Source organism: Acomys russatus, chromosome 7 (assembly GCF_903995435.1).
Source record: "Acomys russatus chromosome 7, mAcoRus1.1, whole genome shotgun sequence".
Classification (NCBI taxonomy): domain Eukaryota; kingdom Metazoa; phylum Chordata; class Mammalia; order Rodentia; family Muridae; genus Acomys; species Acomys russatus.
In genome coordinates, this window is record NC_067143.1 from 10,832,176 (window position 1) to 10,845,636 (window position 13,461).

Here is a 13,461-nt window from a genome sequence, read left to right on the forward strand (position 1 = left end):
ATTACTCACAGTGCTAAAAATAGAACTGCTGCTATAGCTAGACTAGTCCTGGGTATGTGATGGAAGGAATCAGCCGGCATAGCACAGAGATGGCCATACACCATTGGCCATCGTGCTATAAGTCACAATAGCCAAGTAGGAATTCAGTCTAGTTGCCCATCAAGAGCATGAAGGAATGGTGGAAGAAAATGTGATGTAGGCTACACAGTGAAGAGATAAACATAGAGAAGAGTGCTTCTTGTCATTTGTAGGGACGTGGGTGGAATTGGAGATCACCATATTAAGCAAATAAGCTGGACTCAGAAAGATACATTGCATGTTCTATGTCCAGATTGTAAAGAAGATGTGAAAGTAAAACAGAAGATGAGGCATTAGGTGTTAGACTCAGGGAAGGGGGAACAGGGTGATGCCTAATGTGTATATGGTTAATTCTTATATGCATGCATGAAGACCTCACAGTGAAACCCAATATTTTGTATAATTAACATGTACTTATTAAAAGTAAAAAGAGTGATTACCATGTTGGCAGCACAATATATAATATAAGTATATACATATATTATTCAATATAACTATAGTGCCCAAAGCATATGCATACTTGAGTATTCATGTAAAAATGTCATTGTTGTGTGTCCCATGTCAACTTTAATCTTCCGTGGAAAGATGTGCCTCTCAGATAACAGGCCCTTCCAGGCTATAGCAACAGACATTTTGTGTTATGCAGCCACAGAACTTCTTGGTGTGAAGAATTGTGTGAGCTTCACCAATTCACTCAGGCCACCGTTTCATCTTGTTATACTGCGCTGTACATGAACTCAGCATCCTGCAGCATGCTGCTTATCCTATGAGAAGAGGACATGACTGTCTCTGAGTCTAAATGACCAAAATAGTCTCCTTTGATCTTTTTCCTCTCTCAGCAAGGTTCTAAGTAGCTCTTATGTATGAAGTGCTTGACTCTGACTTTAGCATTGTACTAGTTCCTTGGCCTTGTGTAGTGCTTGGAAACTGGTTATTCTCGGTTAAAGAAACAGCCTGTCGCATTTGCAGTGGTGCCAAGCAGCAGTTTCCAGCTAAGGTTCCAGGGAAAGTGTTAGCAGGATTGTCTTTTAGGTTGCCATACACCTGTATCCTAAATATTTCCTTTTATGTCAAAAGTGAAGTGACAAGAATGTAACTAGTACGTTTAAAGGTAAAAATAACAAGGTTAGGCTACATTGTATGTCTAAAAGAAAGGAACCTGGAAGGCTCACCATAGATTGTTATCTTGAAAGACCTAAGATATCGTCTTTATACCAACATGGAGACATGTGAGGTGGAGATCTCTTCTGTTGCCTTTTGATTTCAGATCGTGCACACTTTCTGTAGTTTGTGAACTTGAGACTGTATCTACACACATCTTTAGACACATTCATTGTAGTATTGATATGAAAATACATTTTACATACTTTGTGAAGAAGACTGATAGATAATTTAGATGAAACAAGAAGCAAAAGTAATCCCAGAAGAAAAATAAAACTCAGTCTGTATTAGGGAAGGGGCTCATGTGCATTTACAGGAGAGTATTCGTGAGATGAGGGCGTGTGCTGGCTGCATAGACTGCGATCTCCTGGGTTTCCGTAACATTACACTCTTTTTCTTTGGTCTTTATAAACATATTTATTGACATAAGGTAAGTTTCAAATCATCTTGTTGAAAGCATATGTACATGTTTAATATGTCTTTGAGACGACCTTACCCAGCATCTCTTATTGAGATCTTATTTTCCAGACACTGCCACTGAAGAAGATCCCCTGCAAAGCAAGCGCACCCTCAGGCTCCTTTTTTGCCCGAGACAACACAGCAAATTTCTTATCCTGGTGCCGAGACTTGGGGGTGGATGAAACATGTCTTTTTGAATCTGAAGGCCTGGGTATGTATTTCCTTCAAGACTTTAGCTGGTGGGGTCTCATAGTTGCCTTTTCTCCCAGCATATCCACCCACAGTTTTTGTGTGCTGTTGTTTTCAGATTATTTTTAAAAATGGGAGTAAATTGAAAGCTTGTGGTTGTAACTTCACCAAGTCAAGGTAGACAAATGCTTCTGCCGTCCTGCCCCTGGTCACCTGGTTGATAAAATACAAAAGCAGCAGTGACAGAGTGCTATCAGTGGGAACTGAGTGCAGGCTCGGAGTACATAGGGCTGAGTTTTATGGCCCAGATCTAATCCATGCTTAGAGGATAATCTGTGCTCTGCCAAGGGAGGACAAGGTGTTGTCACCTCTGTGAAGGGCAAAAATTTCAGATCTGTCTTTGTTGAGACTAAAGTTTATTAGTTTATGTAGTTAACAGTTCAGAGGGTTAAAAATCAGGTATGCATGAGGGATATTGAAGTAGACGCAAAAGGTAGACACCTCAGTAAGAATACCTTCAGAGATTGCTGTTTCCTGTTGTTATTGTCTTCTGATTGAATTTTGGCAATGCCATTTCCGGACCACACAGTGAGGGCCCTAATTTTTTGGAAGGAAACATAGGATATATTGCACTAGTGAGTGGTTCCATACTGCCTGACACTCTGGGATTAAAGGTCGATGCTTACTGCAGCAGTTCCCTTTGGAACCAAATCAATCTTAGTGAAGGGGAACCAAGTCAAGAATAGAGACATCTAATGGGAAAAAGAAAAGTGTGTGTGTGTGTGTGTGTGTGTGTGTGTGTGTGTGTGTGTGTGTGTGTGTAAGGCCCTAAAAAGCAATTTACCAAATCACATAATACCAAATATTACCATTAAAATAAGCCAGCCACCCTTCAGGGAACAAGTACATAAACTACCCTCCAAACAGTTAAAAGAGCCTTTGTCCCTGAGCCTTGGATAATAGTATTTCTCTGTTAAACCCAGCAAACCCACGGTGATAGTGGGAACTTGACGTTTCATATGCTAAAGCCATTTGTATCTGTCCCAAGGTGAGGGTATAAAATGTGAAAAAGATGCCCATTAAATGTCTGAGAAATTCCTCAGCAGAGAAGAGAGGGTACTCTAAATTTAAAAGAAAAATGACGAATCAGAATAATTAGACAGTAATGTGGCACATACAGAAGTGTGTTCCCTAAAGGCCCCTTGAACCAGTGGCTCTGATCATTCTTGGTGACAGGTGTGTGCATCTGTTGAAGCCACCTCCCCTCGGCCCAATAGCAACGTTACAAATGGGATTTTACTTTTATGGGTGTAGGGTTGTGAAATGGAGAATTATAGGAAGTAAATGAAAAAGAATGACTTGAAGAGAAACAAAATGTTCAGCAATGCCTCTCTACAGAGTCACAGTCAGCCAAGTGTCAGCTGTGAAGAAGACATAGACAGTTAACATCATTATTTAAATTATGAAGTGACATAAGAAAGGCAAAGAATGGCTACATAGGAGAAATCGCTTCAGCATCTGCTTTAACTTATGCGTTTGTTTACTGTATAAATTTTTGTTAAAGATATATTTTTTTTTTTACTTACTAGTAAAAAAAACCAGATGGGTTACAGATATCTCTGCATATCTTTGTGGCCCGACTTGTTTTTTTTTTCTGGTCTGTGAGTCATTTTGTTGAATGGACTAATAGGACTTTTAGCAGAATCCTGCAGGAATCAATGTGGTACCAGATTCCTCCCTGGAAATACTACTGCAATTCACATTTGTAGTGTGTGTTTATGCTCGCAACACCCAACTCAATTTAAGCCATAAATAATACATTTTATATTGAAACTGTAGACCCTAGAGTAATTTATCTCGTGATGTGGGTATGTAACTGTATAATTATATAAACAAAAATTAGATAGCCTTTACAAAACAAAAGGAAGTTTGTGATGCTTTATATATAAAGAAATATACTACATATTCAGGTCCATAAACATTTGATTTTGATTATCTCTTGTATCTTAGCTTATAACTTTTAAATTAAAAGGTACTTAAGTGTCCAAGCAGGTTCACTAAATCTAAGATTTCAACCCATCTAGAATTTAAAAGCTAGTTTACAGTCAGTACCAAACTAAGTCAGATATTTAGGCTTTCTCTTCTGCTGCTCCATTAAAAAAGCATATGAAATTACTGGGGCTCAGAGTAGGTATAAGGAGATGTATTATGTAGGTCTTGGGGATCCAGTAAAAAGAGTCAATATGATGGCATTGATTTAGGATTAGTTGGAGAAAGGAAACAGCTGGGCCCGTGGATATTAATGACAATAAAGAGGAAGGACAAAGAGAAATCTCATTTCCCAGCGGAGCCCTCTCTCCCTGGGTGTTTTTATTATTCACTGTTGAGGAGGCTGCAGAGCCAAGCTGCTGGCCTTGGCCTTGGCCTACCCAGAACAATAGTGCTGTGTGCTCTGCTTGATGTCTTTCACGCTTTCAGTTTTGAAAGGGAATTTAGGGCAAGGTTTTTCTCTTTCTTTTTTTTTTCTTTTCTTTTCTTTCTTTTTTTTTTTTTTTTTTTTTTTTTTTTTTTTTTTCCCTACCTCAAGATTCCATTTCAGTGGTGCTCAATGAAGAACATCCTTTGTGCCCCAGTGTTTTGAACAGAAAGCAGAATAAAAAGATGCTCCGATGAAGGGGAGGATGTGTCTGAGTGACTGGTAAACTAGATCACAGGGCTGGCCCAGTGAAGAGGCTTCTGTTCACGCTGCTTAGAGGTCTGGGCCCGCTTAGAGAAAGCCTCCCTCTGGGCTCTGTGCAGCTGCCACCGTGTGTGCTGCAGTCATCTGTCCGAAGTTCTGGACTCTTCATGGCTCACTCAGTCGCTTCTCTTTTCACAAATGGCAAATGTCATGAAACCCCCATGCATGTGTTGTGGGGCGTACAAGGTGAAATGGGGAGTGGCGCAGTTCCCAGTTCCAGGTGTCGCTCATGTCCATTGCATTATTATTAGTTTTTTTTTTTTTTAAACAAAGCCTTAAGTAACTCAAGCTGGCTTTGATCATGCTTTGTAGCTGAGGATGGCCTTGAACTATTGACCCTTCTGTCTCAGCCTCTCAAATACTGGGATTATATACATGAGCCACTATACTTGGCCTACTTTATCTCTCAGAGTCTGAGAACCAATCTTTTTCTGTAAAGGTCAGTTTTTAGATAATAAGATAACTGTACTCAAATATCACTTCAAAAGCGAACAAAAGGGAACAGGGACAAAGGCCACAAATAGCCTACTGATAAAAGACTGAGTTAACTTCTTAACTGAAGTGTAACAGCATAAGGCATGCTGATAAAATGCTTCCAACACTTCACCAGTGGCAATAAATGAATAGTATCCAAAACAATAAATGAAAAGTTAAGCAAAACCTTATGTAGGATCCCTGAGTATGTTTCTACAGAAAGTTAGGATGGTCTGTACAAACAGTTGCACACTTTAACAGATTTTTAAATTTCTACTGACTTCTCTGAAGGAAATTATAAAAGATGGAAACCTCAATGTCCATGGAGACATTTTAGAAAAATAAATGTCCCTGGCATTTGAAGTTATTCTCAACAAACTGTTGTGGTCTAGAGATATCAAAATTAAAATCATATTCTTGAGGCCATGTAAGGAATAGGGACATAAGGCACAAGACGAACATTAGACACAGTTATATCTGTATATTACAGTGAAGGTCATGCTCCAGTTATGAAAGGAGAATATGGAGAGAAATTGTGTTGTTAGTGATACGGGCTTCACTTGCTAGCAAGACAGGTAGGAAACAGTTACAGCATGTGCTTGGGAACATGGGAACTCGATGAATGTATCTTAAGAAGAAATCAGAGTCATTTACATAGAGGACCATTTACTGACCTTTCATAAATTAGCATATTAAGAAAGCTTTTTCACTCTGAGGCCATACAGAGTTCAGGTGACAAGAGCTGTATGCAACCATGCCACAGAAAACTGTTTCTGCATACTCTGTGTAGCTCTAGCTCTGTCTCCATGTGATGGAGATTCGCTAAGACAGATAGTAGCCTTCGTGGAGTGCCTTGTCAGTGTTTCTGATTTTGCTTTCCATAAGAAAAGATGCCCATGGTATTTCCTTGAGTTTACAAGTGTGTTGTTCATCAGCCTAATATCAAAATAGTTCTCTGTTTAATATATTAGCAAATTTTTAAACATGGAGTAAAAAGACCCACTTTAGGAAGCAGTGAAAATATTTATATTTTTATTCCAAAAGATATACCTAAAGATTATTAGATGGTATTTGTCAATTTTCCTCCTGTCAGTACTTAATGAGTTTTCAAATATTAATTTAGATATTTTAACCACTTCTTAAATGATACTGGGTATTTTTATGTGGCTCTTTTTAAAGTATGTTATAAATGGAAGCTGTTATGTGATTTTTCTAAAGCTTTTAAAGTATAATTCATTTTCTTTAATAGTGATTATTTTATTTATAAAGAGTACATGCAGCCCACAATAGCAAACTGGTTTAGAATATGTCAACTTTTTTTCTCAGAGACATGTTCCGTTTTCTCTGTACACATTTTTGCTCTCTGAGAGATAAGAGGTGCGGGGTCGGGGAACCCTAAAAACACACAGTTTGCTTGCTGTACTTGTGTCTATATCAACATGTTGTTGGCTGATTGTAGGACCTGGAACGCAATGACTGTTCATCTGTTTCTCAGAGAAAGAACCTGCCCACCGAGAAACGGGTTTGCTGTCTGCTGTGTAGCATGCTCTGTGTGACTCATGTGACTGCCACTCTAATTCTGGTTCCCTGTGTCTGTGCTTGCTGTGTGGTTTCTGTTCTTTCCATGCACCTCTGTGACTAGCAGGGCTTTTACAAAACTCGTGATCTCTAGGGTTCCAGGTGTTCTCTGTTAGCACACCTATGGCCTCGCTAAAGTGAAAGGGACTCTGTGGAGCCTATGACTAGCCATCCCCAACATACACTGCGTGGTCACTGGTTGCATCAGAAAAAGTACTTGATGCCTGCACCCTTGTGTGATATGCCCCCTGTTCGTGTTTGTGTGTGTGTTGAAAACTGTAAGAATATGTTGATGGGCTAAATCAAGCCAATATTATTTGTCTATTATTACAAATATTCTGGTTATTAGTATTAATGCAGGATAGCAATTGCATGGGACTGATTTCAGCTCCAGGTTGTTTGTATTGATTTGCTTTTTCTCCAGGTTGATTTTGTTTTAGATTTCTACTAGAGACTTCTTTTATTTTTTTAAAAAATATACTGTTTTAGCATTTTAATTCATGTGTTCATTTTATTATTTTATTTTATTTTATTTTATTTGTTTTTCTCTCTTTTCTGAGAATGGTCTCAAAACACTCCAGGCCAACCTGGGGGAACTCGTGGCTGAGGGTGATCTGAAGTCCTAACTCTCCTGCCTCCACCTCTAGGTGCTGAGTTTTACTTAGAAACTCAAGCATCCCTTTTCAGAACTAGCTGTCCGCACAGTTTCCAGGAAAATGTCCGGGAGAATAATATGGAGCTTATGAAGACCATTGAGTTGTTTCCTGGGCGGCAGTTTTGGGGGCTTTAGAAAATCAAAGTTGACTGAAAGGCACTGGGCAGCTCTGTAGCTTTTCTAGGGTGGGGTCTGTGTTGGCCCAGGTTTGATGGTTGTATCTCTGTGCTCATCAAAGGCAGCTAAACACAGCCCATACGCTACCTCCTGGATACTTTGCCGGTCGACCTCGCTGCACTAACAAAAGCCTGTGACAGGGAGAATTAAATGATTTTCACCCCATATTACAACTGCTAAGTGATAACCAGCATTTGAGTTCGGCTTTATTCACCTCCAAATACTATATACTTCCTTATAGAAATGAATACTTTGAGTAAGTTTGTAAAGTTGTATAGGGTTACTTTAAGTTAAAGGAAAATGAATAGCTGTACATAATACCAACCTGAATACACTTGCTCTGGTCGCCGTTCTGAGTGTTACATGCTGGAGAAAGGAAACCTGTGTTCCAGCACATTTCTTCATTCAGCTTTACCACATTCATTCCACCCCACAGTGCTTCCCATAAGGATGAGATATATGGGTGGGCTCTGTCCATGTAGTATTTGTATGGACAGCTCGTTGTTTTAAAGACTGTTGGGTTGATAGAAATCTTCAGCCGTCTTATGTGTTAGTTTCCTGTTGCTCTACTGAAACACCCTGGAAAAATCAAACCAAGGGATCCAGGCTGATTTGCCTCACAATTCCAGGCTGCAGTGTATTGCAAAGGTAGGAGCTTGAGAGAACTTCGCATCCACAGTCAGGTGCAGAGAGCGTGGGTCAGTGCACTCATGCTCAAGCTCAACACCCTTTCTGTTTCATACAGCCAGGGACTCCTGCTCAGGGAAGGTCGGCCCAGACAGACTCCGAGGCTAGCCTTACTCTGACAGATGTTCACAGGTGCACCAGTAGGCCTGTCCCCTAGGCGTCAGGTTGACAATTAATTAGGTAGCCATCACACCCAGCATCAGTGACCGGTGGAGAGTGCGTCTCCTTAGCTGCAGATCAGTTGTTTGTTAGTTCATAGTTCTAGGAACTGAGCCTTTTTGATGTGTTCTGTGCCTCATAAATGCCTGCCCCTGACACCTCTTATATTTAAATTAGATTGCTCTCTGGGTGTCACCGAGAATAATAACACATAGGGAACAGTTTTGTGCCTGACCCCCCACTTAGTTGGCCCTCAGACTCTGACCCCTGACAAGAGAGAAATACCCACAAAATCTACCCAGTCACCGAACTGACCATCACTGTTGTAATTTCACATAAGTAGAGCATACGTCATAAACCCTCCACACACTTACTTATTTTTAGTAAATAAATAAGTTTTAAGACAAGCTTATTAGAATCATAATGTTGACTAACACACTGGATTTTAGACATGTCACTCGTCGCCTGTAGAGTGTGAGGAAGAATAAATGGTGACCAGTAAGGGTGGGGTGTTCCCAAAATGTCCCAAATGGTACCGATGACCTCTGGACCCCTTCTCACTATCAAGGAACTGACACTAAACTTTGACTCTGAGGCAGGAGTTTCCTTTAGAAGAGGAAGTAGAAGACATAGCAGCTTTTCCAGTGGACACTCAGCAGCCTTGTGTAGAGCCTGCCTTTAAGTTTGTTTTTTCCTACCTTGTTCTCTGATTTATAAGGTCTTATGATATGTCCCTAATTTTAAGGCAATAGGTCAATAATATTTAGATCCAGTGTTTCTCCCTTAAAAAAGTAAACATTTCTCTCCATGTGACTCTAACTATTGTAGCCTTTCCTTGTGCAACCCCCCCCCAAAAAAAGTGAGCAGTAAACTTTCTGTACTTTTTTTTTCTTTGTCTATCTGTTAAAGCTTGATGCAGGCAGCTAAACTATACATCCACAGTCTCATACAGTTTGTTCTTGAAAATTCTGTAACATTTAAACTCAGTTTCTATTCCTGGAGAGAGTAACATTCTGTCTATGTTATAAACGAAACTCTCGCATTTTTTCATGTTTTGAGAAAGGGTCTCACTATTAGTTCTGACTGGCCTCCACATGGCCATGCTTGCTTCTGCCTCCTGAGTGCTGGGATCACAGGCACACAGCATCACTGCTGCTTCCTGCTTCATGTGCTGCTTATTGTAGAGATCGCACTGTCAGATTTTCTTCCTTCCTTCCTTTCTTTTTTTACTTCTTGCTGTTGAGTACCTTGTAAAAGCTTCTGATGGTGCAGCCTTTTCATATAACAATCACCATCAAATTGAGAGCTGTTTTATAGATTCCCTTCAGGAGAAAGGCAGCAAGAGGAATTCCGGCTTCCACTACTAACTCAAAAGAAGAACCCATATTGTCACAGTGATAGAGTGGGGAAACACTTCCTACTGGACATGAGAAGTGTCTATTAAAAGGCAACTGAGGAAATATGTTCAAAACGGGACTGCCAGTACCTGAGGCAGGAACCTGAGCTCCCACAGCATGCTGGACTGTTTCCTAACTGTCTTTTTAAGACAGACATTCAGTTCATTGGTTCCTAAACCATTCAGTATGCACCTAATACATCCAGATTAATTATTGAAAACAGACTCTACTGGATTGTTTTATTCTTAAAAAAAATCAATGTCAAGATATTTAGGTGTAAATCATGATGTGTGCAAATGTAATTACTACTTATATTTATAACTAGCACAAACTTACAATAGCCAAAATACATGTATATTGCCCAGAAAAAATAAAGTTTTTCATTGCCATAGGATGCTACAAATTAGCATTTCCAAACTATAATGTTTTTTTCACTCAAGAGTATTTTCCTTTTTAATTTTATATGTATTGCTGTTTTGCCTGCATGCATGTTTGTGTGAAGGTGTGCGATACCCTGGAACTGGGGTTACAGATGACTTTAAACTGCCATGTCGACGCAGGGGATTGAACGTAAGTCTGCACGATGCAGCAGTCTCCACCACGTTTTATATGCTTGAACATGCAGGATGATAGAATTCTCCTGGGGATAGTTATGAGGAACAAGCTAGAAAGATGACATTGCCTGGCATTTTTAGAAATGATAAGAATTTAGGTGAGATAAATGGATATTTAATAAGCAAAAGAAAATCTTTTAGCATACTGCTCTAAAATTGGATTTAGACCCCTAGCAAACATTTCTGGTGAGTTTTTTTTTTTTTTAGTTTAAAAATGACATTTTATAACCAAATAATAAGACATAACTAGAATGTTTGTTCAAACCAAATGAAATCACAAATTTTAATAGTCCAAATACAATATATTTAACATTCATATTTGCTCCAAACAAATCCTATTATTATCCTTGGACTAAATATTGCTATTACATAGTAAGTGGAGACAAGAAATTAGAATATTTTAAGTAAATAGAGATAATGGGACTTGAATTATTATCAAATTCTAGCTTTTGTGAGTTAGAGCAAGATTGCCATTTTTATCAATATATATTATTATGCCTTATTTGAATAATAACTTTAAGACTTTTATCTCTGCAAAATTATGTTACATTATTAATTTGATATTGAAAATAAAATTGATTTAATTGTTCCAATTTTGGTTAGGAAGATAGAGCAAACAACAGGTGCTCCTCTCATGGGCTCAGAAATGCAAGTGTATCTTGTCTGCATGGCTGAACTGCCCAAGCCCAGTCACAGAACAGCTTCACTATGCAATAGTGTCATACAGTCAGGAATAGCTACACAAAGATTTCTTATTGGCTCATCTGATGGGTAATGCTGGCTGATGGGACCTTGTTTATTGACCCATGTCTTAAGAATCTGGCCAGTGGAGTTGATCTCTTTCTAAAGTATCAGTTATTCATTAGCAGAAAACATCAAGTTGGAGATCCCATTTGATATCTGCTTTTATTTGGAGGCGAACAAAGAATCATAATATATAAATTTCATCATTACTAATTCAATTTGACATAAGAATTAGGAGTGTACACAATATAGACAAAAGCTTAACCCTTGCCACATAGTTTTTTGTGTGATATGTTTAATTATCTTACTTAAATCATAGTTATTTTATGTAATCAAGTATAGGCCTACTAATATTGGCTAATTTGAGGACATTGTTTTTATAGTGAGAGTGCCTTGGACCCATGGGGTTTGGGATACAGGGTGGCTGATTGTGCATCTTCAGTTTAGGGTTTTGGTTTGGTCTTATGAATGTCAGAATGAAAAGGAGCTCATCTCTGTTTGCGCCACGGGAGGGTCATTGGCAAGCCTGTCACCCAATAGATACTTTACAGTGTTCTCTATTGTAAAGGTGTCCGTGTCTGTCTTGTCTTCCAGTTCTGCACAAGCAGCCCCGAGAAGTGTGTCTCTGTTTGTTAGAGCTTGGTCGGATCGCAGCCAGGTAGGTGAGACCTCTGCTATCCTGTCAAGGCATAGACACATATCAGTCTCAGGCAACAAAAGTGTGCTGGCCTCTCATTGTTGGCATTCAAACTTAATGCTAAGAAACCACTTAGCAAGTGGATTTCTAGGATCATCTTGAGAACCGTAGTTAAAAGTATGGTACTAAGAAGAGACTTGATACCCTATGAGCATATACAGGGGGAGGAGGTCCCCCTCAGGCACAGTCATAGGGGAGGGGAGTAAGGGGAAAATGGGAGGGAGGGAAGAATGGGAGGATACAAGGGATGGGATAACCATTGAGATGCAACAAGAATAAATTAATTAAAAAATTTTTTTAAAAAGTATGCCTCTAATCTTCTCAACACTGTAGCCATCTGGTCAGGGCAGACTTTGCCTAAGCCCTTATTAATATCTTTTAATTAAATTTATTCCTGCTAAGTCTTTCTGGAGCATGAAGGGTAATCCTCTATGCCATTAAGGTTTTTACTTATGTTTGTATTGTGTGCCTGCTTGTCTGTATGCGCACCATGTACAGGTAGGAGCCTGCAGAGTCCAGAGGAAGGCGTCGGGCTCCCTGGCACTCGCATTCCAGGAAGTTGTGATCTGCTCAGTGTGGGGCCCATGCAAAAGCATTAGGAGATTTTGGTCACTTAGTCATCTCTGCAGGTCCTTACTTGACATTTTATGGATCAGTTTACTCAATGGGAAATCTGTTCTCTCTCATTTCTTCTCCATTCAATCCATGCTTTCTGCTTAATAATTTAGGTTCCTATTTACATATTTTCTTGATTCCTCTTATAAATTTTATTGCTCAAACTTTTACTTTCTAATTAAACAGGGCCAATATATGTTATATATGTATATATAATATATTATTATATTTTTATGTTTTTTTTAACAAAGAAAGACACTGGGTTCTATTTTTATAAGACTTTTTAGAAAGTAAGTGTATGCACGTGTGTCTGTGTGGAGGTCTGTGAATGTTTGTGCAGGTGCCTGCAGAGGCCAGAAGAGGTTGTCAGATTTTCTGGAATCAACGTTATAGGCAGTGGTGTGCTGTACTGTGTGTGTCCTCTGTAAAAGCAGTGCTTGTTCTTAACCACCGAGCCATTTCTCTAGCCCCTTTACTCTTATGTGAAGATGTATTTTGAAATTTTTTTTCCTGTAAAAAAGAGCAAAAAGAAAGGATTGTAGTGATCATAGCTAAGTAAGTTGAGGAAGAGAACCTGGTAGCCACACCAGCTTGCTCTGGTTTCTTGCTTTTGTGTTGGCAACCTTGCAAGCCACACAACGCAGCTTCTGATAGTTCTATGAAATCCAGAGAAGGAGAAATGAAGATAAAAAAGATTCAAAGAGATATTGAGGTAAAAATAAATGTTGAATTAATTAGGTCATGTGATCAGTACAGTCTTTGCCTAAGCCATCCTTCATAACATTTAATTAAATGTATTTCCTTTCGTTCTTGATAGATTATGGAGGGGAGTCTTCTATGCCTTTAAAGTTTATGTATTTATTTTCACTATGTCTGTATTGTGTGCCTGCTTGTCTGTATACCATGTGCATGTAGGTGTTGAGATGACATGAGCCAGTAAAATGGACTGAGAGTTAGTACTGGGTGAGCGTAGATGGGGAGTTTATTTGGAAAATTAGGAGAAAGAAAGCACCAACTTTGTACATTGTGAAACTGTA

The 13,461-nt window shown here is 39.1% G+C and overlaps 1 protein-coding gene across 3 annotated transcripts in view; it reads left to right on the forward strand.

Annotated features, from left to right (window-relative positions):
• Gas2 (growth arrest specific 2) overlaps nt 1–13,461 on the forward strand; it is a 130,807-nt gene that overhangs the window by 53,473 nt on the left and 63,873 nt on the right. For all 3 annotated transcript variants that reach the window (XM_051148620.1, XM_051148621.1, XM_051148622.1), the window contains 2 exons: nt 1,768–1,909; nt 11,707–11,770. In XM_051148620.1, coding sequence (XP_051004577.1) covers nt 1,768–1,909; nt 11,707–11,770 — 206 coding nt within the window. The remainder of the gene's footprint in view (nt 1–1,767; nt 1,910–11,706; nt 11,771–13,461) is intronic.